The sequence below is a fragment of the Lissotriton vulgaris genome, chromosome 4_1, assembly GCF_964263255.1.
Source record: "Lissotriton vulgaris chromosome 4_1, aLisVul1.2, whole genome shotgun sequence".
NCBI classification, from domain to species: domain Eukaryota; kingdom Metazoa; phylum Chordata; class Amphibia; order Caudata; family Salamandridae; genus Lissotriton; species Lissotriton vulgaris.
In genome coordinates, this window is record NC_141691.1 from 251,571,425 (window position 1) to 251,597,726 (window position 26,302).

Here is a 26,302-nt window from a genome sequence, read left to right on the forward strand (position 1 = left end):
GCTGGGAGCAACACCCTAGGGGGGATGGGCCGTGGGGCAGCAGTGGCAGGGAGCTCAGAAAAACAGTGAAGCGAGGGAAAAGAGGCTAGGGAGAAAAAGAGAAAGAGTAGCAAGAGAAAAAGTGGCAAATTGGCAAAAGAGAACGAGAGAAAGGTGAAAGAGAAAAAGAGACAAAGCGGCTAAAGAGAAAGAGGCAGATGAGAAAAAAAGCAAAAGAGAAGACAGAGGACACATAACAGAGTGGAATAGCAGAACAGAAGGGTGCTCTTCCACTAGACCACCAGAGATGAGGCGCAGGCAGGAGCCTGCGGGTGGAGGAGGGCCTCAAACACCTACCTGGTGAGGAGCTCGGGCTCAAGGGCAGACCCTTACCGGTAGAGCTGCGTGAGGGGAGAGCAGTGACACTGACATGGAAGGTCATAGGTCTTGCTCTACTTGCTGCGCGGTGGTTGGCATTAAGTAGGTGTTGGGGGAGGGCGATACGCTGGGAGGCAGGAGCGACATACTGGAGGGGGCAGGGGCCAGCAGCGGCAGGGAGCGCGGGAAGAGGGAGTTAGGCGAAGGAAAAGTGGCAAAAGAGAATGAGAAAAAGTGTGACAAAGAGAAAAAGAGAGTGGCAAAAGAGGCAAAAGAATGCCCACTATATGTCAAGGAGGGCAACAGTATTTCTGATAAGCCAACTCTTATGCCATGGATAGTGAGAAATTACCTCTGAATGTGTGGAATGGGTCCCTACCATGCAAGAGATAGTCTGAATGTTGTGAAGTATGCCCACTGTATTTTAAGGATTGGCCACTATTAAGCCTGGGTTTGTCATAATGTCAACCAGAATGTCCATGTTATGTCAAGGGGTTTGTTACTGTTATGCGAGGGATAAACAGCATTCTGTGTGTGTGTCCGTACTATGCCATAGATCGGTTACCCATTACGTCAGGGATAACGAATGTCACCATAATGCCCCCAGTAAAAGGCCACATTATTCCGAGGATAGCCATGACGTGCCATTAATCGCCACTAACTGTCCCCCAGCCAATGATTTCCTCTCAGACATATGTCAGACACCCACCCAGTTTCACATGCATGCATTCACTCATTCATGTGCACACATTCAGACAGACATACACATATCTTACCTGGGTCCATTAACAGAGAAGTTAGGGTGTCAGTAGAGAGGTGGATTATACTGCCGCTTTCATTGGCAGGCAGAGTTGCTCAAATAAAAATGGTAATGCTGCCTATATTTCTGTACCAACTTACCAATATTGCCATACCCCTATAAAAATCAATTGTTGTTTGTTTACAAACCATAAATTCGTGGCTTTTATGGGCACGGACGCAGGTTAGATTATAGTGAAATATGATGCTGCTACCTCATGATAAGGGTGATGTTCCAGGCCCAGCTTTTAAAAGATACTATTAGAATGTGCAGTCTGAATTTGTTGCAAATAGTTTTACCCCATATTTCCACATGCCATACTTGGTGATTAAATAGGATCAAACTGAATGCGGTACACTAGAAATGATTGTAGCGGTGTAGCAGACCGCACTCTGATTCAGGCGGTAAGATGCATACATTCGGAGCTGGGCATGCCCAAATATACTTGCCAGCCTTGTTATTGATGATTGACCTTCTGTTGCCCATGACGCAGGTTGCAGTGGGGATGAAGGCACTGAGCCATAGAGAGAAAGTTAGTCTTAGTCAACCCTTTGGGTACAGCAGGTTTCTGGCAGTTGGGAAGTTTAAGGATGTATATTGTGTCTCGTCAGTTGGATTCCTGGTTGATTTTTGTATTGTAATGTCTTTATCTTTATTGTATCTTTAAAATAATAACAAAAAGATAAAAAAGGGTTCTTATATGTTAGGTATATTGACACACTTCAGACTCGGACAAGCGGTGTGGGCTATTTATCCTACTGTCATAGGCAAGCCAATTAGCTTTGCAACATTGACAATGTTGAAACAGTCCCAAAGTACCAAGGGTTAGGTTCCTAAATCATGCCCCAATTCATGAATACTTGTGTACATTTAGTATGCCCAGCATGTTGGAACTGGGAGACTGATTTGGGTCTTGAGATTGAGGGTTGTTTGTGGTATTGCTGCTGTTTCTAGGCAAAATCAGCCCCGGGCATGAAGCTGTCTATCCCTAGGATTGCTCCCTCCCATAAACCAAGCCTGTCGCTGCTGCCACACTTACCCTAAGGTTGGTCTTTTCCACATAGCCAGGCAGTTCCTGGGTACTTTTCAATTCTGGAATTTGGTGGTTGAGGCAACTTATCATTTCTGGTGGCTCCGTGGAGCCACACCATTGGCTGTCCTTTTGTAAAGGTGAAACAGTGTGCTTGCTGGATTACATAGGTGATACACATGCCACTGTGACACCACTACCAGTTCCTGAAAATGTGATAATTATAATGCACTGAGCCTTGGATTTCAAACGTCAGCAGCGTCAATAGTGATGGTCTGATGCTTGATCTTATTCTTTTTTTGCAGTAAACCTGGAAAAACTAGAAATAAAATACTTGACTCTGACCCAGTCCTCTTCACTTACTTCCTGGTCAGTGGTAGTGATTCCAGGCTCCTTGGAGATCTGCAATTTCCTCTGCAGCAGGTGGCAAGGTGGGGAAGCTGAGGGCACTAGAGGGACAGCCTGAAGGTGCTCGGCCTCATCAGTCTAAGAGCTACAATCTCCTCTTCCCTGTGAAAGATGCCGACCACCACGGGCAGAAGTTGCCAGAGTAAGGAGACGGCTGGCGACGAGAGGAGGCTGTCAGTAATGAGGGCATGGCATCATTAGCAATTGCATTCTCACGCTCTGTGCATCCCAGACCGACCTCTTCCTTTTGGTGGCTGCATGCCCGAAGGGCCAGCAAAGGGCAGGGGCAAATGGGGGCCTGGATGCCATATTTGGAGTGCACTGGGCTCAGGCCAAACCATTTGCTCACCATTATAGCCTTGAAAAATCTGCCATTATTTGCAACACCCGCCTGCCCTCACTGTTGTCTCTCACGCATACACTGGCGATGTTACATTAGGGTGGAATTGAATGTGCCCACCCTCCGGTCAGTTTGTGTGTGTACACTGCACAGCTGTTCTTCAAGTAGTAGACCTGTCAGCGAGAGTGTGATGGACTTATCAGTCTTTCCCTTCCTCCAGCATGGAGTTTTCCCACCTCTGTTACTAATAGTCGATTACCTTGCTACATCCCTGTACATACTGTAAGTGAAGTCTGTAACAGATTCATCCTCTGAACCCATACAGCATCATATAAAATCGTATGCTGTTGCAACCGAGCGAACAAGATATTCAAATTAAAACTGAACACCTCCTCAGGTACAAATTCTCCTTTTAATGTGTTATGAACTCCATTTTATGTGCTCTTGTAGGCAAGGTCAGCAGTATCTTATCACAACAGGTGTGGGGTGCTGTGCATCATCAACTCTCCCATTTCATCCAGGCTACTTAAAATATAAAATTAAAAACACTTTGCTTAAATGCCAATGCTGGTATTAAGGTAAGTGACTTTGTTGCTTTTGTGGGAGGCGATGACCTAATGTAAAAAAAGAAAACACTAATTCGTTTTTTAATGTTATGTATGCAACTATTCCATTTTATTTTTATAAGCCTCACATACATCTGAAAGTGTCTATTGAGTGAGAGAGCCTATGGTGTTTCAGGTGATCCGGAGCTCAGTAATTCATAGTTGACTGAGGTCTCGTCGCCATTATGGCATGTGCATGTTTGACAAAAGTGGCCAGCTGGTGGAAGTTGCTGGTGTGCTGATGCGGTCATGTGGACAGAGGAAGCTGCTGCTAAAAGGGACATTGAGAGCCAGGGATTGAAGAAGGACATCATAGTTGTAAGCTGAGCATTGATGGAGGCAAAGTGAGGGCATGCGGAATGTAGCTGCTGAAGCCCCATCATGTGTTCAAAAGCCGCACCAGACGCAGCAGGATATTGATAAGCAGAGTTGGTCGCACCAAAATCCATGCCAGGATCACTATTCATGTTAGGGGATCCATTTTGAATGTTGCGATCTGAGAAACTGCTGTTTCCCACTGCACATCCAGGCGTCACTGTGTATGAAGTGTTCAGCCTGGCATTTACTTCGTTGGTTGGTTTCTTTCGGATTGCTTTCTGTTTCCTTTCTTTTATGGAAGATGGCTGAGACAAACTCGGTTGACTGCTTGAGTCCATGCGGGAAATGAACTCTTTTGCAGTAGATGTTTTCCTTCGCTTTACGCCGGCTGTCACTGAATCCCCCTGCTCTGATCTGCAGTCCAGAGAATTGCTCTTGATGCCTACTCTCCTCCTCATCTTCTGCACTAAATATGGTTGGTCCCTTCGGAAATGTGGGTTGTGGTAAAACTGAAACAAAATGAAAAGCAATTAAAATTGAGACCATGGTTCATTCAGGATAACACTAGACAATGCATAGATGTGACCCTGTGTGCGTCTTCGTTGAACAAATAGGACCAAATAAAATTGAACAGGTATGTTCTAAGTTTGTTGGTACTTATGCATGGTGAACATGGCTTAGGAGCAAGGAATGTTTTACATAGTAATGGGGAGGTGGAACAATCTGGTATTTGTGTGAGTAGGATGCTTGGTTGTCCTCTGAGTGTTCATTCAAATAATGGAGCCTTCTACCGCTTGGAAGCTGCCGTGTCTCCGCTCATGTTATTTAGATTTACATTTACTTTCTTGTCATTATACTCAACGTTCATATGTGACAATAACATTATGCCTTTTTATGGAAATGTTGCTCATTTCATTAGGGTCACCCAGGCCCTCGTCACCAGCCGACTGGACTACGGCAACGCCCTCTACGCCGGAACCACCGCCAAGCTCCAGAAGAGACTCCAGCGGATCCAGAACACCTCAGCCAGACTCATCCTCGACATCCCACGAAACAGCCACATCTCCGGACATCTGAGAGACCTGCATTGGCTCCCCGTCAACAAAAGAATCACCTTCCGTCTCCTCACCCACGCACACAAAGCCCTACACGATCAAGGCCCGAGCTACCTCAACAACCGCATCAACTTCTACGCTCCCAAACGCCACCTCCGATCAGCCAGTCACGCCATGGCGGCCGTCCCCCGCATCCGAAGAACGACAACAGGAGGAAGGTCCTTCTCCTACCTGGCCGCCAAGACCTGGAACTCCCTCCCTCCCGACCTGCGCCTGACCCAAGACCACCTCTCCTTCAGGAAGAAGCTCAAGACCTGGCTGTTCGAGCAGTAGCAGCACCCCCCCCCCCTCCCCCCCCAAGCGCCTTGAGACCCTCCGGGTAAGTAGTGCGCTCTATAAATGTCCTTGATTGATTGATTGATTGATTGATTGATTGATAGGGTTCCAAAGGCATAATTAACCCTTAATTACCTTCAGACTAGAATTTTCCTTTTATTACATTCCTATATGGTTTAGCAGAAATTTACAAAATAGAGCAAAGTCATTGTAGATAAACAGTAGCTACAACATCATAAATTTAGGGGCAATAAGAGAGGGCTAGAAGGGGCAATAAGAAAGGGCTAGAAGGTATTCACCCAATCGAATACAAAAAGTATTGGGTATGGAATACAGATGTAGTGTTTGTGAAACTGAGTAAAGAAAAATGAAAATAAGACTGAGCTTACATGGAATGTGTTGTTACCAGACAATCGGAAACTCTGAACATACAGTAGTTGCAGAGGTTCAAGTTTCACAAAGGTATTGTAAGTAATATAAAAAAATCGAAAATAAAGCTGCCATTGAAACGAGAGCCAATGAAGAAGACCAAAAGAAGGTTATACTATGGGTAGCAGGAGGAAGAAAAAACAGGAGATGTGGTAGACTCAAAATTATATTGTATACAGAGATCTTAAAACCCCAAATAAGGGGAGAAGACAATTCTTATATTGTAACGACTGGGACATAGGCATATACCAAGAAACCCATATGATGTTATGCGACTTCAAATATTTAGTGTATTGGCATTATGATAGGGAGCAGTATTTTTATTTGTATTTTAATTTATTTGATACATTTTTTTAAGCCAGGCTGCTACCCCAAATCGGGGTCATGCCGCGGAGGGAAATGGGTGACACTGCTGAAAGATGACAGAAACTAGTCACTCTAAGATACCTGTGTAAGGAAATGTTTTGAGCTGCCGTCGTAATATCTTCTACATAGAATATTTGCTGTGTTGGAAACTTTCTGCAGAACCAAAAAACTTGTGTGGAACATAATGGACACCAGTCATCAACTGTCATCTGCACACAGAGTTACTCTTCAGTTATAGTTGGCTCTTATAACTATAACTGGTGAATTTATGTGCTTTGTTATAGATCAAAACCTTAATGTTATCACTGATGTATTCACCTAACTATAATATTGTTAATTTAACATTTGATTTTTTTAAGTGAATTTCTACAGGTTTAAGAAAAAAAAAAGATCTTTTTATCACACCTGACTATAACGTTACTTTAACTTTGTTTTTTCCACTGAATTTCTAGGTTTTTAAAGTTTTTTTTAACTTAAAATAGTATTTTATTACTATATGTAAAGCTATCGCCCACCCTTTGGCCGTCTGCTGTGCGGGGTGGTTTGTCTGCAGGGCCTGGCCTGCAGCCAGCCTCTGCATCTAACATGCCCACAGGCAGCCAAACCCACACCGCACGGTCTTTTGTCACACAGCGTGGGGTTAGTGCGTCCAACTATTCACAGGCTGCCAGCCCCATGCCTAAGGGCCTGTCTTGCAGCCAGGCATGCTTCCAGCTCCCGCAGGCAGCCGAGCCCAACCTGCACACAGCCAATGGACACAGGGCTTGGCCTGCCACTAAACCCTGTTACCAAACCCCCAGCAGGCTGCCAACCCCACACCATGCACAACCTTTGGCGTGCACAGCGTAGGGTACGCCTCTGGGCAAAACATCTATATTATCCCCTCCCCCACAGTGCCTTGAGACCCTCACGGGTGAGTAGTTGCGCTTTACCAACCCCTGATTGATTGATTGATTGATTGATTGAGGAGGGCATACTGCCTCCTTGAACCTTTAAAGGTCCTGAGTTCTCCATCCCCACGGCCAAGTACAATAATAACCAGAGGGCCCACATGACCCCCTCCCAAACCTTCTTGGATCCCAGGGTCAAAATCTTGTGGGGGAAGTGCAGTGCTCTCCCCAAACCTTAGTAGGCTCAGGTGACCCCCAACCCTGGGGCAAAATACAATACAAAAAAATTGGAGGCCCCTTCAATGAGTTTTCCTGGGTTCCAATCACCTCATTCCCACAGGGCCATAATCTAAGGAGACAGGGGCATTCAGCCTCATCCCAAGCCTTAATTGGCTCCGGAGACCCCATCCCTGGAGCCAAATGCACTAAAACAGGGGAGGGACGCATGTCCCCTTCTCCAATACTTATTTGGCCCTGGGGACCCCATCCCCAGGGGCCTTTTTTTTTTTTTTTTTTTTAATGTAGAGGGGCCATGCGACCCTCAGTCTCCCAGAGCCGTGTTCGGCCACGGGGACCCGATTCCTCCAGTGCCATTGATTTTTAAAAGTGGAGGGGGCCTAATAAGGCTCAAGGATGGGGATACCTGAGCCTTATTAGGTCTAAGGAGCCCAATTCCTCCTGGGCTGCATCACATTATAAAAGGCAGGGAGCCCATGTGGCGCCCCTCCCCAAGTCTTATTGGGTCCTGTAGACCTTGTCCCCTAGAACCGTATTTTATTAAAAAAGGGAGGAGGGACGTGAGGTCCTCCCGCCCAAGCAATATTGCCCTGGGAACCACATCCCCGGGGCCGGTATCACTTATAGGCAGCTGCACGGGTGGCCCCCTGGGGACCCACCAAGAACAAATTGGGGGACCACAGGGTCTCCTAGGACCCCTGCAGCCCAAGCGTCTCCCTGCATGGTTCACCGGCCGACATTGCTCCCACCCGGAGGAAACCGATATTTATGACTCATCCTGGATCTCCCTAGATGAACATACATTACCCCCTACCTCAGAGAGCGCCACTGGCTTCCTATAGAGAAAAGATGCCAGTTCAAGCTCCTGACGTATGCATACATGGCCCTTCACAACTGTTATGTTACGTTATGTTATGGATTCTTGTATAGCGCATGACTCACCCGGGGGCATCTCAGCGCTTACCAAGGGGATACCAAAAGGGGAGCGGAGAAATGGTTCTGTAAAAACAAATTTAGAACAAAAAAGTTTTTAATTGTTTCCTGAAAGACATAAAGGAGGTGGATTTTCTCAGGGCCACAGGTAGCGAGTTCCAGTATTTGGGGGCAATATAAGAGAAAGCTCTGCCACCTGTGCGAGTTAACCGGATACGTGGGACCTTCAAGAGAGCTAAAGCATTTGATCTTAGATTGCCTTCAGATATTTGTTTGAAGAGTTTGTTTTGAAGGTAGCATGGTCCCCAACCTTTAAGTGCTTTAAAGGAGAGACAACAGACCTTAAAGAATGATCTTTTTTTCACTGGTAGCCAGTGCAGTTGTCTGAGTAAATGGAGGGATAGGGATACTGGGGGGCGATTTAGGACCATTCTTGCGGCGGTGTTCTGTATTACCAGAAGTTTTGCTAAAGTGGTAATACCTCCTTCAGCCAACAGGGCATTACCGTAGTCGAGCCGACTAATAACTATTGCCTGAACTACAGTTCTACGATGTTCAAGTGGTAGATAGGGGAGAATTCTGCGTAGTAGGCGCATGCTATAATAACAGGACCCTGCGATGTCCTTAACGTTGTCTTTCATGGTAAGCTTTGAGTCCAACTGGATTCCTAAACTCTTCACTGAGGAAGACGGAGTTGGAGCTTCACCTAGTTGGAGAGGCCACCAATCAGATGTCCATGAAGGGGCATCTTTGCCTAAGATCATAAGCTCCGTTTTCCCCGGATTGAGCTGGAGACAGTGCTCCCTCATCCAGTCCGCAATAGCGAACATTCCACCAGAAAAAAGTAATTTCTAGGGATCCGCTGATGGCTTTTTTTAGGATGAGGCGGACATAGACCTCTTTCCAGGTACTCGGGATAAGGCCAGTAAGAATGGTGGCGTTGAGAATTTTTTGAATTATTGGGGCGCATGCTGGAGAAAGGAGCCAAAATGCTAGGTGGGCATAAATCCGCTGGTGAGCCTGATTTAGCTGCTAGCAGTAATTTATTTGTATGGCATGTGAAATGGTCTCAAACTGGTTAAGAGTACCTATGGTAGATATGGCGGAATTTTCCAGATTTGTTTTTATTCTGGGGTTATTAATACATAAAAGTTATCATAAATGTTTGAATTTTTTTCATGGAAAAAATTTGCTATAGAGTCACATAGTGTTTGGGATTCAAGCGGTGCTTGTTTGCATGCTGGGGGGGGAGAGAAAACCTTGACAATGTCAAATAAGGCTTTAGAAGCGTTTCTGGATTGTTCAATTTGGCTATGAAGGTAAGAGCATCTGGCGATTTTTATTGATTGATGATAGTGAGATAATGACACTTTATAGGCTATGTAATCCTCTGATAATTTTGTCCTTCTCCATCTTCTCTCACGTGCTTTGCACGTGAACTTTATGTTTTTTCAATTCGCCAGAGTACCAAGGGGCAGAAGGCCGCCTCGAAGAAGGGTTGACGGTTTTTAGAGGAATAACCGCGTCAAATTTTTTAATTAAGGCAGAATTGAAGCTGGATAACATGGCTGTAGGATCTTGGCCATTTTGCTCTGAATCAGAGAAGACTTGGGTAAATGTCTCATTGAAAGTATCTAGTGTTAATTTATGCCATGTCCTTTTTTTGTTACCTTTTTTTTTTGCATATAATGAATCCTATGTGTTGGCCCCAATTGGAGCGAAAGGGAAAATTGGATCATGCAGTGATCTGACCAGATGAGGGGGAGGGACGAAATACTCTTAGCTGTTCTGAGCTTGTGAAAATAAGATCCAAGGTATGGCTTGCCGTGTGAGTAGGGCCGGACACCTTCTGTGATAGTCGGATATTGCTCAGATTAGAAATGAGCTTCATTACTTATGAATTCTGTCAGGGCAGTGCAGAAATTGGATTTGGGACAAGGTGGTCAATAAAGCAATGCCCCGTCCCAGGATATTGACGGGGACACTGACACTTTAAAAATGCCTAGTTCAGGGGGCGTGGCCAAGGCGTCAAGATGGCGGTCGCACTTTAAGAGTGCTCTGGACCCCCCATCCATCATCCGCCTTCATCCTACCTACTGCAGGGCCCTTCCTTGGCCCACACCGGGCCGCCTGTGTCTGCCATCCCCGACGCTCTCTGCTGCTTTGTTACTGGGTCCTGCAGGCTGTCCATGAGGCTCGCGGGGCTCCCGCTGGCCTGGAAGATCGGCGCGTAGGCAAAATGGCGGCCCTGCGCGTTTCGCGGGTAGTGACGGCTCCTCCACTAGAGCCCTGGGACGATCTCCCCGACTCCCCGTGGTGGACGGAGAACCTGCTGCGGACCAAGGAGCCCAAAGCCGGGACTGAGGCGAGCTCGCCCTCCCCCTTCGGTCCCCGCCGCGGGAGTCCGCTGCCTGATACTGCACCAAGATGGCGGCCCCCTGAGGTGCTCCGGCCTGCCGGGTCCGCTGCTCGCTGCCTTCCTCCCCCGGCGTCCTTCCACGCCTGTGACATCGGCGCCCCCCTGTTGCTGGTGGTGGGGCTGGTCCTGCAGTGCCCTGCAGTGGATCTGCCTGTTCTGCCGCTGGAGCGGAGCTCTCCCGGCGGCCCCTCCGCCATGACTCTGGGTGGGAGACCGGCCGCCGCCTGCCTAGTGATCCGCAGGGGAGCCCTGGCCTGGATGGATACGGAGCACAGTTTGCAGGGGCCGCCATTTGCGGCGTGCCACGTCTGATCGGCGGCTGCTGGCCCTGTGCTACGTGTGTACTGCGTCCTGCCTGCATCGCTGCCCGTGAGCCTCCTCCTGGTGAGTGGCACAGTCCTGCCCTCCCCCCTGCGACTTTCCTCTTGAGTGGGCCCCGGAGGGCGCTACACCTGGACGTCACCCGGCTGCTGCACCCGCCTGGTCCCAGTTTGGTGGTGGGTGCTGGGGCACCCACCCGCTCTCCGCTCCCTCCTCTTCACGCCATCTTGGAGGGTTGGCCCCTGGCTGGCTCTCACCCACGGGGGGCTCTAACCACACCTTATGCTTCCCGGGGACACAGATACTCTGCGGTGTGCCCTGACCTCGGCCTGACCCGTCTCTCGCCCCGGGTCCGGTGTGGCGCTACCCTTGAGGCCGCCCCACTACGTAGGGCCTGGGGTACTGGCGTTGGAGCCTTGGAGGCTGTGCTCCGACTGGGTGCCCGGATGTCTAGTCGGGTGGCATTACAGTGTGATAGGAGCGGCGTCCCCCCCCCTGCCTGCCGAGACTTGGGGACTGCGGCCCGCCTTCTTCCCACCTATATGACGGACCTTCGGGGATCGCCAGACCTGCCTGGGATACCCACTGTGCTGGACTTCGCCCATCAGAGATTGTGGCTGGCCTCTGCTCCGCTCTCCCGGCGTGACGGACAATGTGTGGCGCTGACCTGCGGCTTTCCCGCCTGTGATACCGGAGATCGTGGCACTTATCCCTGCATCAGATCCTTGACCCTGAGTTCGGAGGACTGCCTCACTATGTGGAAAACTCGGCACCCGCGGTTTCCATACCTGCTGCTCAGACGACCCTGGACAAATTTGCTATGGTTGGAAAGGGAACTGGCGCGGACAGGCTGCCGGGCCCTGGCCCGGCTGTAGGGGACTTACAATCTATCCTTCAAGCGATCTCGATCTCACAGACATCGGTTGAAGCCAAGATAGGGGAGGTAAAGATAGACGTATCTCTTATCCGTCAGGACCTCCGCAAGGCCACGGAGCGCCTCACAGATGCTGAATCCCGGATCTCCACGGTCGAGGATGATGTCTCCACTATCAATGGCTCGTCTCCAATCGCAAACTACTGAGCCTCACCGTCGGGCTGAGGATGCGGAGAACAGGGCGCGCCGGAACAACCTATGCCTCCTGGGTTTCCCGAAGGGGGTCGAACAGGCGGATGCGGCCACCATCCTAGGGGAATGGATCCGCACCTGGATGCCAAAGGACAAGCTCTCCCCATGGTTCCCAATTGAGCGTGCCCATCGCTCTTTGGCCCCCAAACCACCACCGGGAGCCCCTGCTCGACCATTCATCCTTCGTGTTCTCAACTATCGGAATCGAGATGCCATTTTGAGAGCCGCTCGGGAGTTGGGACAGGTACACCAAAGAGACTCCAAGATAATGTTTTTTCCTGACTACTCGAGAGAGGTCCAGTCCCAGCGCCTCTCCTATGAGGAGGAGAAACAGAAGCTTAGGGCGATACACCTCTGATATGGACTCCTCTTCCCAGCCCATTTTAAGGTCTTTTTCCGGGGTCAGACCCTCTTCTTCGATTCCCCGCAGGCGGCGTGGACCTGGGCCACGGAAGAGACACCCCTCCAGCTGCAGGCGACCCGCTCTCCGCCCCGAATGGCCCCAGACCACCTGGGCGATGCTGCACCCAAGCCCAGGCGATGCAGGACTAGATCCCGCAGGAGGGGAGCACGCTGGGTGCGGCGCTCCCGCTCGCCAGGCCCCGGGGCCCAGCAGGCCTCTCCTGAGGCACAACAACCCGACCCTGAACCGACCTCACAGACCCCGTCCCTGATTGACCTGCGTTCGGCCCCTGGGCCCACTGACACCCTGGGACGTGCCGTTTCTGACACTGACCTCTCCAGAAGTCCGAGGCTTCGTGACTCTGAAGGTGACTCTGACCCCTGATTGAACGCGACTTTGTACTGACCTGCTTTGACTGGACCCTGAAACTCACGTCAGGACTGGCTTCGGCTGAGCCTGCGGCTCAGGGCTCCTGTGGCTCCCTGAGCCCCACGTGTGGGGACATGGAGTCCTCCCTGCACCGCCATGGAGACTGTCATTCATCTACTACTGTACCTGGATGGTGATGTTTTTGTTTTTGTTGGCACTGCTGGTTTATATCCTACATGATGGAGGGGGGTCCTCCCTATTGGTGTTCTAGCCATAGTCCCTACCCTTAGCTAACCGTTATAGTTTAGCACTTGTCCTAAGAGGTTGTAGCTAGTTAAGGGCGACTGATGCTTCCCGTTTCGAAGTATAGGGTGGGGGGAGTTGGGGGGGAAGGGGGGGGGGGGGGATCGTTGTCCCTCAAGAGTTTGTTGTTTTCGGCCGCCTGTGTTGTTTTTTATTGCTAGTCACCAGTCCTTTTCATCTTCCCCGGCAACTGCACTTACCCCTGCCTCCACATGACACACACCTAATCCCTGAACTTGACCTTGACCTGCCCCCTGCTCACGAGGGGTACCTATCCCTTATGGTTTGGTTCTTGTTGATTGACTCTAGACAGCCTTGCTCTGCCTGTATGTGCACTCACACGCCCCTCTGTCCCCTGCATTGGTCACGTATGCCCCTACATGAGCCCCGAAGTCCCGAACATTTCCGGGCCTCTCCCCCGGCTGAGGAGAGACCCCTTGCTCTCACCCATTTCACGCCAGATCACGCCTCTCCACATGCCCTACGTCTCTGGCATGCCACTCCATATTCTCTCCTGGAACGTGAATGGCCTCCTGGACCGTATCAAACGCACCTCGGTGCTGCGCGCTGACAGCTGCCACCTCCCTGATGCCCTGCTCCTCCAGGAGACCCACCTTCTGGGCTCTCAGTGTCAATTCCTGGTGCGCTACGGGTTCGATCGCATCTGGCACTCCGGCTTCGCCAGGGGCTTTAGGGGGGTGGCCGTTCCTCTGCGGCGCGGGCTCCCGTTCACCGTAACCCAGGTTGACACTGATACTCAGGGTACGTACGTGGCAATCTTGGGCCTGATTGAGGGTAACCCCCTGAACCTTCTCTCCGTATACGTGCCCCCGGCCCTCCTGTCCTCCACCTTTCAGCACCTCACGTGCGTGGTCTCTTCCCTCCCCCAGGGCCTCACAGTTATCGGAGGGGACTTCAACGCGGTTCCCCAGCCCCACAGGGACGTATCCGGCCCTCCTTTAGCGCAGCGGCGTGCTTCCACAAAGTGTCTGTAGAGCTGGGCCTCGGCGCTGGGACTCTGCGATGTGTGGAGGGTGTGGAACACTCGAATGACACGATACACCCACACGTCCGCTGCCCAACGAAACCACTCGTGGATAGACCTGATTCTTATGCCCGCTACTGACTGTCAGCTGGTGTCCGAGGCGGAGATCCTCCCTAGAGGGATCTCTAATCACTCCCCTGTCGCTGTGCGCATTGGGTCCCCACCTACTGGCCCTAGGACTACCTGGCATCTCAATGCGTGGTACCTGCAAGACCCAGACCTGGTGGACTCCCTCGGTCAGGAACTTCGGCACTACTTCCCCGCCAATGTGGGGTCGGTCTCTTCACAAGGAACGCTCTGGGAGGCTGGCAAGGCAGTGCTTCGAGGAGTCGCTAGGTGACTTGTACATGCCAAATGCGCGGCTCAATCTGCCCATCTGGCGCAGCTGGAATCCACGGCCCTCTGTCTAGAGCGCGACCAACTGGAATCTGACGCCACAGATTCTACCAGACAACTGGCCCTGGTCCGAGACGAAATCCAGCGGGTCTCTATGGAGTCCGCCAAAATGCTCTGGCGATCCTCGGTTGCCCGCGTATACGGATGGGGCGTCAAAAACGGGAAACTGCTCCATAATTTGATCTCCAATCCCATCGCTCACCGTATTGTCCCCGAGATCCGCGCGGCTGATGGGACTCGCCATGTGGCGTCTCAGGCTATAGCACAGACCTTCGCCCACTACTATGAGGCCCTCTACGCTGCGCGTCCCCCTAGTGTCTCCCTTGCAGACCTGATGGCAGACTCCTGATTTTCTCTGCCTTGTCTTCCGAAGAAGGTAGCAGACACCCTTGACGGCCCGCTTACCTCGGAAGAAATCCATGGGGCTATCACCCTGCTACACTCCGGCAAAATGCCTGGGCCGGATGGTTTCCCCCAGGAATATTACTCTGCATTTCCAGATGATCTGGTACCCCACCTGACGGAGCTCTTTCGACAGGTGGTGGAGGATGGGTCCTTTACATCGGAATCAGATGTGGCGACCATCGTGGTCATCCCGAAGACACACCCACCCTCCCTGGATTGCTCGGCCTTTAGGCCCATTTCCCTGATTAACACTGAAATTAAGATATTCGCCACTGCCATTGCCCAGAGGCTCCACCCTCTCCTGTCTGACCTGATCAATGCGGCTTCGTGCCGGCCAGAGGCACCCGACATTGCATCCACCGTCTTCACCTTGCCCTGGCCCATCGTCACCGGCTCGCCCCCTACCTGGCCCTTCTCCTTCTTGACTTCGAGAAGGCAATTCGACACGGTGGACTGGGGGTATATAGGCGATGTTTTGGAGCTGGTGGGCTTCAGCCCTCCCGCCGCCTGATCCAAGTCCTCTACAACGGCCCTAGAGCCCGGGTGCTCGTTAACGGCAAACTCTCCGCCCCGTTCCCTATATGCAGGGGCACCCGCCAAGGGTGTCCTCCCTCCTCCCTCCCCACTCCTGTTCGCATTGGCGATGGAGCCCCTGGCGGCGCTCATACAACAAGACTCCTTGATTCGGGGATGGCAATGGGATCGGATCCACACGGACAAAATCGCTTTCTATGCGGACGACTTGCTGCTCTATTTGGCTGACCCGGAGTGCTCTGGCTCCAGGTCCCTGAGAGCGCTAGCGGCCTTTGAGCGGGTCTCCGGTCTCCGCCTTAACCCGGCAAAGTCCACCCTGGTTCCCCTCCACCCCTCCCAATCCTGCTTTGATTGGCAAGCGGTGATCCACCTTCGGAAACTGTCCTTTAAATACCTGGGTGTGTGGATAACCCTCTTGCCTGAACTAGAGTGGACCCTTAACATCACCCCCCAAGTCGCCCGGATGAAATATGATCTCCGTAATTGGCAATCCCTCCCCCTTAACCCGCTGGGACGCCGTGCCCTTTTTAAGATGATGATCCTCCCACGCTTCCTATATATCCTACAAAATACCTCGATCCCCCTTATGAGCGGCTGTTTCCGGGAAATAGTATGTTGATTCGATTCTTGTGGGGAAGGGGACGCTCCCAACTATCACTCTCTCACTCCCGCATTCCCCATATTAATTAATTAATTAATTAATTGTGTGCTTATATAGCGCTGGAATCACTCCCGAAGGGGTACCTCCGCGCTTCGACCGCTGCGAAACCCTTCCTGGCTTCCCTGAGAGATGGTCCCTTAATGAGTATCTCCAGGGTGAGACCAGGCATCCCCGGCGGTCTGGTGGGGCCGTTAGTGAAGATGAGGCAAGCTAGTGCCCAGAGTTGCCGAGTGTGATCGCTGATCAGAGTGGGCACCGAGGCGAGAGAATTATCGAGTCCGCTGACCCTGGTCCAGAAACCTGCCGCGTCGGGAATCGAACCCTGGTCCCGGGCCGTCCTCTGCTCTCGGGTCTGCCGCCTCTAACCAGTGAGCCACACTACTTCACCACCTGCACAGAGAAACACGGAGCAGCCTGGAAGCAGCCACTCCAAATTTCACAGAATACGCTACCCTGGGGACAGCACATTAATTTTAATAGGGCACACTATCCTGGACTGCATCAGGCACTCCTCTTGACGGTGCGCCGTTGAGCAAACAGGGCAAGTGCGTCCATGTCTCCTATCCTTAAAAATAAATGCTCTGTGCTGTGCAAAGTGGGCCTCAGTAATTAACGATTTTGGCTTTTGTGCTTTGTACGTCAGTGCTGCCCCTCAAGCACAGTTAAGTGGATCATGTCTTTGTTTTTCTTGCTACCACCACAAATAATACCTCTAGGGTTGGAATGTAGTATATGCAGCGTTTGGCATCTCATTTACTGCTAAACATAGCATACTTTATGAACCAGTTTGAAAGATTTGGATTAAACATTTTCGGTACATAATGTTTTTTTTTTATCATTATCGAGTATGCAACGTTGACAGCAAACCATTACAAAATGAAACATAAATAATGTTGTTATGCATACATATATTAATATAAATGTTAAAATAAGAGTAGTGCATTATGGTGCAATCTACAGGGACCTGGTATGAGCAATACTGTGAGAAACACAGGAGAAGGAAAGTATTAAAACACTAGAGAGTAGAATAAAGGCTGCAGATTTATTTTATATAGAAAATACTGGAGCTTACTGTGCTATTGAGGCTTTGTTGTAAGAAGAAGGGCCTATTGACTGAGCCAAAGTGAGGCTGATTGCAGCGAAGTGCTTTTTCACCACCTCAGTACACACTGCTTTTTCCAGTGTGGTATTGCTCAAATCCTTTTGTTGAAACGGAAGGTTATGTATTAACGTGTGAACAGACCATGTACTGCCCCACTTGTATAATATACATGCAAATACTATTTATTACCATGGGGCCAAGAGTCACCAAGGTAAAGTTTCTGGTGAATTATTATGCCCCTTTCACAGAAATGATTTTAAATAGGAAATTAGTGTCTGTTAAGCTACATTTACGGTTTGTGCATCATTTGATATTTGTGGGTATTTGTAAAGCGCAAACTTTCGCTCCGGAAGGAGCATCTTGGTGCTGAGCATGCGTGTGGGAGAAAGGTGGTGAAAGATCTAAATAGCTACCAATACATAGGTATCTGATTGCTGAAATACCCATGTCTTCAGTTGTTTCCTGAAGAGACTCTCAGTCTCGATCAGTCTGAGATTTACGGGCAAGTTGTTCCAAGCCCTTGCTGCCAGGACTGTGAAGGTTTTTCCACCCCTGGTTTTGTACTTGAACCTCGGGATCTTCGTGAGGTTGGCCCCTGAGGATCTCAGACATCGTACGGGGTTGTAATGAGTGAAGCGATTGACAAGGTAATGAGGACCTATATTTTTCAGGGATTTGAACACTGTAAGTAAAAGTTTAAAAAGAATTCTCTTATGAAGTGGCAACCAGTGGAGGGAGTTCAATGCTGCTGAGGCCGAAGATTTTCTGGGGAGTTTCAACACTAATCTTGCAGCCGCGTGCTGTTTACTTTGCAACTTCTTAAGGGTGGACTTTTTCACTCCTGCCATTAATCCATTGCAGTAATCGAGTCGGGAGAGTATTAGTGCTACCACGACCGATTTCCTAGCGGTGATGGGGAGGAAGTCAAAGAATTTCTTTAAAGATTTAATTAGTCCAAAGCAGCAACCAGCCGTAATCCTGACGTGATCGTCAAAGGAAAGGGATGCATCAAATTGCACGCCCAGGTTCCGCGCAGAAGACACCGCACTAGGCGGGGCCTCTGAGTCTTTGGGCCACCAATCTTTCGGGCAGAAGGATACATTTTTACCCAATGGTATGATTTCGGTTTTCCCACTGTTGAATCTCAAGTGGTTTTTATTCAGCCACTGGAATACCTCGGTGAGACAATTCCGAAATCGCAGCTCGGTATCCATGCAGTTTTTGTCAATGGAGACGACAAGTTGGGTGTCGTCAGCATATGACGTGACAAGGATCCCATGGGACTCTATCACAGCGAGGAGGGGTGCCATATATATGTTAAAAAGAAGTGGGCTTAATATGGACCCCTGCGGTACACCCGATGTAATGGGTTTTTCGTTGGATAAGTAGGGACCCAAGGACACAGATTGGGACCTATTGGACAAGAAAGATTTTACCCATGCCAAAGCTGTGTCTGTCACGCCAATCTCTCTCATTCTATCAATCAGGATGACATGAGAGATGGTGTCGAACGCTGCTGTTAGGTCAAGCAGGATGAGGACGGCTTGCCTTCCCTCATCCTGCAGGAACTTGATGGAATCACAGAGTTCTATCAGACCGTTTCAGTGGAATGACCGGGGCAAAACCATGATTGCTGGGGATGCAGGATGTTATGATTGGTGCACAGACAAAATATCGACTCCAAAATATCGAATGGACAAAATATCGAGTTAAAAATATCGACAATAATAAAATATAGACAACAAAAATATCGTTGGTCAAAATATTGAATAAAATAATGATTAAAAAATATCGAGTACAAAAATATCGACTCTAAAAAATTGACAAGACAAAATACCTATAAATAGTCAAAGTAAAAAATTTAGATAATATGTAGAAAAAAGGTTAATTTTTTTTTTTTATTAATAGTAATATAAATTGTAGTAAATGTTTAGGGGCGGGATGTTGGGTTAATAGGGGATAAGGGTGGGGAGTAATTTAATAATAATTAATTAATTAATATATGTTTGTAAATATTTTAATTAATAATTAATTGGTAATTAATTATTAATTAGTAAATTAATTAATATAATTTTGTACATATTTTTAATTAGTAATTAATTGGTAATTAAATAATATTAATTAGTTAATTACATTAATTAGAGTCATTTATTTATATATATAGTTTTTAGTTATTGTTAATTAATTTGGAAAAAATAATATTAATTATTAAATTAAATAATTACAGCTAATGTGCTAATATATTTACTTTATTGTTATTGTTAATTAATAATTAATTGGTAATTAAATATTATTAATTGATTTTGGGTAAAGGAGTATTTTCAGGGTTCAGGGTCAGTTTTCAGTTTTTGGGTAAAGGGGTATTTTTAGGGTTCAGGGTCAGTTTTCAGTTTTTGGGTAAAGGGGTATTTTTAGGGTTCAGGGTCAGTTTTCAGTTTTTGGGTAAAGGGGTATTTTTAGGGTTCAGTTCTCAGTTTTCAGTTTTTGGGTAAAGGGGTATTTTTAGGGTTCAGGGTCAGTTTTCAGTTTTTGGGTAAAGGGGTATTTTTAGGGTTCAGGGTCAGTTTTCAGTTCTTGGGTAAAGGGGTATTTTTTGGGTTCAGGGTCAGTTTTCAGTTTTTGGGTAAAGGGGTATTTTTAGGGTTCAGGGTCAGTTTTGGGTAAGGGGGTATTTTTAGGGTTCAGGGTTAGTTTACAGTTTTTGGGTAAAGGGGTATTTTTTGGGTTCAGGGTCAGTTTTCCCTACTGTTGCACCCACTGGAGTGGGAATAGTAATTTTAACCCCTACGCTATCCAACGCTTTCCCTACGCTTGCACTCTTTGGAGTGGGAATAGTATTTTTTACACTTCGGGTATTGTACGGTAATATAATAGTATCTTATTTAATTATAGTATGTTACTATATATATATGTTTTAACAAATAAGATTGTAAAAAATTATTTTTATTATTTTCCTTTATTATTTAATTATTATAAGTTAATTTAAGTATTTTTAAGTGTATTTTAGTAATTAAATTTCAATATTAATTTAATTCAAAACTGTTTTTAATAAAGTCGATATTTTTTACAACTATAATATTGTAAACGATATTTTGTACTCGATATTTTTGTACTTACCTGTTTGTAGATACAAACTCGATATTTTGACTGTCGATATTTTGTCCACGATATTTTTGCAAGTCGATATTTTGTCAGTCGATATTATTTCAGTGATCCGTTATGATTCTCCACAAATGTTTTTAGCTCCCAATGTACTATCTGTTCAGTGATTTTTCCTGGAACAGGCAAGAGTGAGATGGGGCGCATGTTGGTAAGATCTGTTGGAGATTTATTCTGCTTCTTCATCAGGGGTTTCACGATAGCCTTTTTCCATTCATTTGGCACTACTCCTGAATCAAGGGATGCGTTAATGATCGCGTTGATGTTAGGGTTTACTACCTCGATTAGATGGTGCAGAATGCGAGGAGGACAGGAGTCGGTTGGTGCTCCTGATTTGCAGGCCAAAATTGCCTTGTGGGTCTGCTGGAGGGAGACCGGTTGGAAGCTGCAAAGGGAAGGATGGTTGTCAGCTACCTGATGAGGAATAATCAAGGGAGGCGGAAAGTCCTTTTGAATATTGGCGATTTTTTCCACAAAGAAATCTGCAGTTTGGTTACACAGAGTTTCAGAGGGAGGAATTTCGGGCAGAAGAGCTTTAGGGTGGGTGAAGGATTTAACTATGGAGAAGACGGTTTTTTGCTTCTGGTGGGCTTCATTGATGGCCTTTGTATAGTAAATGTAAATGTGTTGTATTTGTATAGCGCGAACAGTCACCCGTAAGTATCCCGGCGCTTGTACTCCTACCACAAGGGAACCCCTCCTGGCTTTTCCTTGTGAGGTGTCCACTCCTGGGCATCCCATGGTGAAACCAGGCATCCCTTGTGTATCGGGGGCCGTTGTGGAGACTAAGCAAGCTATTGCCCAGAGTTGCAGCGTGGGGCCCATGCTTAGATTCAGCACTGAGGCGAGAATATCCAGTCAGAGGAATTTAAGCCCGGTCCCGCCGAGGCGGGAATCGAACCCTGGTCCCTGGCCAGCACTCTGCATCAAGGTCTGCCGCTCTAACCATTGAGCCACACTTCTCCTTTTTAGCCACCTTTATACTAGAAAGGTATGATTTCCTCTGCTGAACATAGAGGGCTCTTGAAGCCTCGTCATATGTTTTCCTCCACATCCTTTCTTTTATTCTACATAGTAGATGACTCTCAGTTAGGGCCTGGGTATACCATGGTGCATTTAGTTTCCTTTTAGGACATTTCACGCGGTCCCCTTTTGGATCAGATTTTTCCGAGATAATTTGATCCATCCAGACGTGAAAGTTGCGAGAATCGACTGATACATCTCCTATCAATTTAGGGGCCTGTGCCAGTGGTTGGGAGTCCAGCTTAATACGGTCGGTCACCTTTCTCCAATTTATCGTGAAGGAAGGTTGAGGACGCTTAGTTATGAGTGAGGCATGAGCTTGTTTCTCGATGTCAAAGGGAATGAAACTATGGTCAGTCCAAATTTGTGGGATGGGGGGGGGACGTAATCATAGTGGTTAAGTTGGAGCAAATACCGTCAAGAGTATGGCCAGCTAGATGGGTGGGTGCGGTAACTAGTTGAGCCAGTCCAAAGATATTTAGAGTGTGTTGGAAACAGGTGGCGTGAGGGTCAACGCACGATTCCAGTTGCATGTTCATGTCTCCTAATAGGGATCTAATATCTATACCTAATAATCATTTTATTTTCATGTGTAGTATTTAGAAGTCGCAGTATTTACTCAGAACCAGATCATAAGGGTGGTGATCTGAGCAGTGAGTTGAAAGCACATGAAATAGATTTTGCGGGTTTGGCTCCAGTGTTTTTGACTTTTAAAGTGGAGTCAAGATTGATAAACAGTTGCCCTTTCAAAACCAAATACATTCTGTGGTAGGAGCGCACCACCTAAATGTTTTTGCATTTACTCCCTCTTCCGTCATGGAAACTTGTGATTCTTGCCCTTATTATGGTTAGGCTGCACTATGCAAATGCACTTTTTAGTCTTTCGCATTATCTAGTAAAGTATAGGTAATTCAAAAGGCTGCTGCTCGTATAATACTGAAGCTCCCGTTGAAGACTCATATTTCCTTACATCTTTGGAGTTGCTCTAGCTCCCAGTAAACAAATACTTTTTGTTCAAAATCCTAAGTTTTACTTTGAAGCGATACATTAACCCCTCCCACGCTGGTGACGGAACCGCTCTGTCACGCCCCTCGGGTGGGCTGTGCTCGTGACGGAACGGTTCCGTCACAGCCCACTCGCCGCGCCTGCACGGCGCTGATTTTGTGCCTGCGCGGCGCGTTCTATTGCCGCAGCGAAAGGGTGAAAAGGTCCAATATATCTATCGGCCAGGATGCATTCGTATTGCCCTTACAGGAAATTGCGGTCATCCAATAGACTATACGTGCGAATTCCCAAGATATGCCTTTCGAAAGCAGGCAGCCGCTCCTTTTCCTATTTGTAACCCATGGCTTGGAATAAACTCCCACCGTACCTCCATCAAACTGACTCTGAACGTCAGTTTAAAAAGAAGCTTAAAACTTGTTTTTTTTAATCAAAATTATGTGAAGCAATCATCCACCACCCTTTATTGTGTTAGCGAGGGACACTCCTCGGAGTAGCGTGTGCTTTATAAATCCAGCTTTCATTTAATCAAGCAGTGACTTATGAGCTAGCTAAGTTGCTCTATTACAATAACATGGAATTCGAACTTTGCAATGTAACAATACATGTGTAATTTGTGAATTTATTAGCACAGTGCAATGGTCCCATTCCACGGTATTACCATGAAAGCCATATGAGAAAACAGTTTACTGCCTCCCAGATTGCATGTCTCAATCGCTTTACATAGGAAAACAACTCTGGGGAGCCATTCATCTTTGCCTTGCTGGTACTGCTGATGCCAGGGGACTCCAACCCCCAGCACACTTTGCGCCAGGAGGCGGTAACACGTACCCTGAGCGCCTTGAAGTGAATAAATTAAGCCTAGGGCTCTCGCAGCACAGGGCGTGCCTGTCCGAGCCTGGAAGAGGCTGGGCTGGGCAAACTCTCTTGGCTCAAAGTACTGGGTATTACCCTGCACCCACTACTGCATACTCTGCGCTCAAGCATTTTAGGACCCACTGGAACTTTGGTCATCTGCCTATGTAAGTCTATTGACTCCAAATTAATTTTCATTTAAACAGCATTGATCTTCCCTTTTTCTTTGTGTTTTAAACAATGGCTAAATTGAAGCAATTGGAGGAAAGAGTGAGCACTCCTTTCAGAACTCCACACTCGACTGCTTACTCTTACGGGCTGCCAAGGCAATTGACAAGGAATCCTTAGTTGCTGAACAACAGCTGTCCCTGGGGGGGGGGTCTGGTTGCAGCTATAAACGTGGAGCAAGTGCTGAATGGGACTTTAAGTGACATTGGACAGGGTATTCATGCTCATGACAAAAGAATATTAGAATTATCTCCCTCCAAGCGAAACTCGCCACAATCACCGGTAACCCCGTCATGTAATCCCCCAGCAAAAAGGAAAAAGAAGGCGAAACACCTGGAACCGCCACCGGTCGTAAGAACCAGATCCAGGAAAAAGACTCAGGAATCAACATTGGAAGTGTATAGTGACTCAAAGCAAGCAGCTTCAACTGTGATACACTCTTGTCATCTCCTAACCCCAAAGGTCTATCCCTGCAAGACATTGAGACTTTAATGATCTACTTTGAAAAATTTATATCTAATGACCTCTTGCCCATACTGGACAGGCTTGACAAATTCCAGACAAGTGTGGGAACTATCCAAAAGTCTCTTACTAATCTAATGACTGGGGAAGGGTCAAAACCAAAAAGTCATAAAGGGGGATGGGGGCACATTTCCATGGGGAATTGCACACTGGAGTGGTGAAACATAGTAGGAACCTAAACTTACTATCTTGTATCCCTATCCCTGAAATACATAAGAGTGACCTGGGGCAGTATCACAAAAACCAATGGAACCTACACACATCAGTCATCTGGTGAGGGAAAGGCAGCCCCCTGGTAAAATCGGGTCTATTGCACGCAGTACCTCACTCACTGTGAATGTAATTTAACATAGTAGACAGAGACCTCCCGAAATTAATGATTTTAATGATAGGAACGACCAGGCCAATGAGGTGACCTTACATCTTCCCCCAGAGTGTTGTCCATATGTGGCAATTCTAACTAGTGTCTGTAGGAAGAGGGAGTCTCTAGTTGGCGCAGTGCAACAGTAGCGACAAGCAGGGACTCTCCTCTTCCTCGTCAGGGCTGAGGGCTACCGTCAAGACAACCTCTGCTTACCCTCCAGGTAGTGTGGCTTAAGCAGTCTTAGGCTAATCTCTGGGGCACATAGGGTTAAACATTTGCAATATTATACCGTCACAACCAACCCACCACACAATGACACCAGACTGTAGTTGTAAAAATATATATCTCTTTATATAAGTTTCAAGCAGGCTCGTAAATACAGTTATCAAACTTTCAATAGCGGTTCCAGGTTACTTAGTTCAAGTTGCCACAGTTCTTTCCAGCAATAAGCGATCTTTAGGGCCTTCTGCCCAGCTCAACAGAGTTCTTGTGGAGCAGGCGGCTTCCAGGGGAGCTGTCCCACGTCGCGTTGCCTTCCCGAGGTCGCTGTTCGTTGCGGCTCTCAGCCGGCAGGTCACGGGTCATCCGGGGCAGCGGTGCTCTGTGGCGGCAGGGTCCTTTCCTCGTCGTTCGCTCCGACCCTGGGGCGGCGGCCGTGTGGTGGCGGCAAGTGGCAGTACGGTCCTCAAGTGCAGCACGTACCCAGCCAAGTGCCGGTTGCAGCTGTGCGCTCACAGCTGAGCTGTCGGGCAGGATACCGACCAGGGGGATTCTCACAGGGCGACTGTCCGTCTTTGCAATTGGATTGGCTGCTCGTGGCGCAGTCAACTCGGGAGCTCGGACCGGACAGGTCCTCCTTCACTTTGCTCTCGGGCTCCCGGTGCAGTTGCGGTCACGGTATTCGGGCCAGCGGCGGCTGGGCCTCACGTTGCTCTCGCTGTTGCTTTGGGCCCCGGTCACGGTGGTCAGGTGGATGTCGTTGCCTTGGAGGAGATTCCTCCGTCGGTACTGCAGCGATAAGCAGCACACACAGTCGCTTTCTTCAGGATGTAGCGCCACTGGTCCTGGGGCGCTGGTCAGGGGGCAAGTTCACAGCAAGCCCTTGGAGATCTCTCAACAGAGTTCGGCACAAAGTTTCTCAAAGCAAAAGTCTTCTTGTAGTCTTTCCTTCTTCCTCTCCTTCGGCAGCAAGGCACCAGACACAGGCAAGAGCCAGCACTCTTCCTTGTCCTTCCCGGTCCTTCTCGTCGGGCAGAGTTCCTTCTGTAGCCCAAACTGGATCTAATTTACCAGGAGCAGGGCTCCTTCTTTTATACGGTATTTCTTTTGTTCTCGCAGGCCAGGGGGGCCTTTGCATAGCCACTTTCAGTCCTTGAGTACTCGGGTGGCGTAATCCGGCCTCTGCTTTCAGTGTGAGGGGCAGGCGCATCAGACGCCCCACAGGAGGTGGAACCAGCATTGTGCGGACAGGGGCAGCCAGAGTACCTTGTTGATGGGGCTTCGCCCTTCCTGGGCCAGGTGTCGGCTGAGTCATCAGTCGCTCCCCGGGAGGGTGGAGCCAGCATTGTGGTGGCAGAGCACAGCAAGATCCAGAGTCAAGAGCCACTCCTACCTCCCGCTAAGGGGTAACCTGCGCATTCACCACCTGTCATCCTCCCGCCCTGTCACTCACACATCCCAGACAGTCAGATACACATACCAGCAGAGGCAGGCTGAAATGGTTAGGCAAGCAAATGCTAACTTTCTAAAAGTGATTCAGAAAAGGGGGTGGTGATGAACAGAGTGTCTGAATTAAGCAGACCACTCTTACCCAGTCCAAAGATCAGGGCTTGATCCATCACCGTTATTTATCTCACTGCACCATCCCAGCTCAGAACCTGGCTATATGCAAATCAGCCTGTCCCTGGCCCAGTGCATCATGGGAACAGGGCAGACTAAACTACCAAGCCAATTCTTCACCAC

The 26,302-nt window shown here is 48.4% G+C and overlaps 1 protein-coding gene across 1 annotated transcript in view; it reads right to left on the reverse strand.

The window, feature by feature from the left end:
* Positions 1 to 3,661: 3,661 nt before the first annotated feature.
* The window catches only part of LOC147718636 (uncharacterized), a 48,138-nt gene continuing 25,497 nt past the window's right edge, over positions 3,662 to 26,302 (reverse strand). Inside the window, exon 2 of the mRNA XM_086966753.1 lies at positions 3,662 to 4,366. Coding sequence (XP_086822879.1) covers positions 3,662 to 4,366 — 705 coding nt within the window. The remainder of the gene's footprint in view (positions 4,367 to 26,302) is intronic.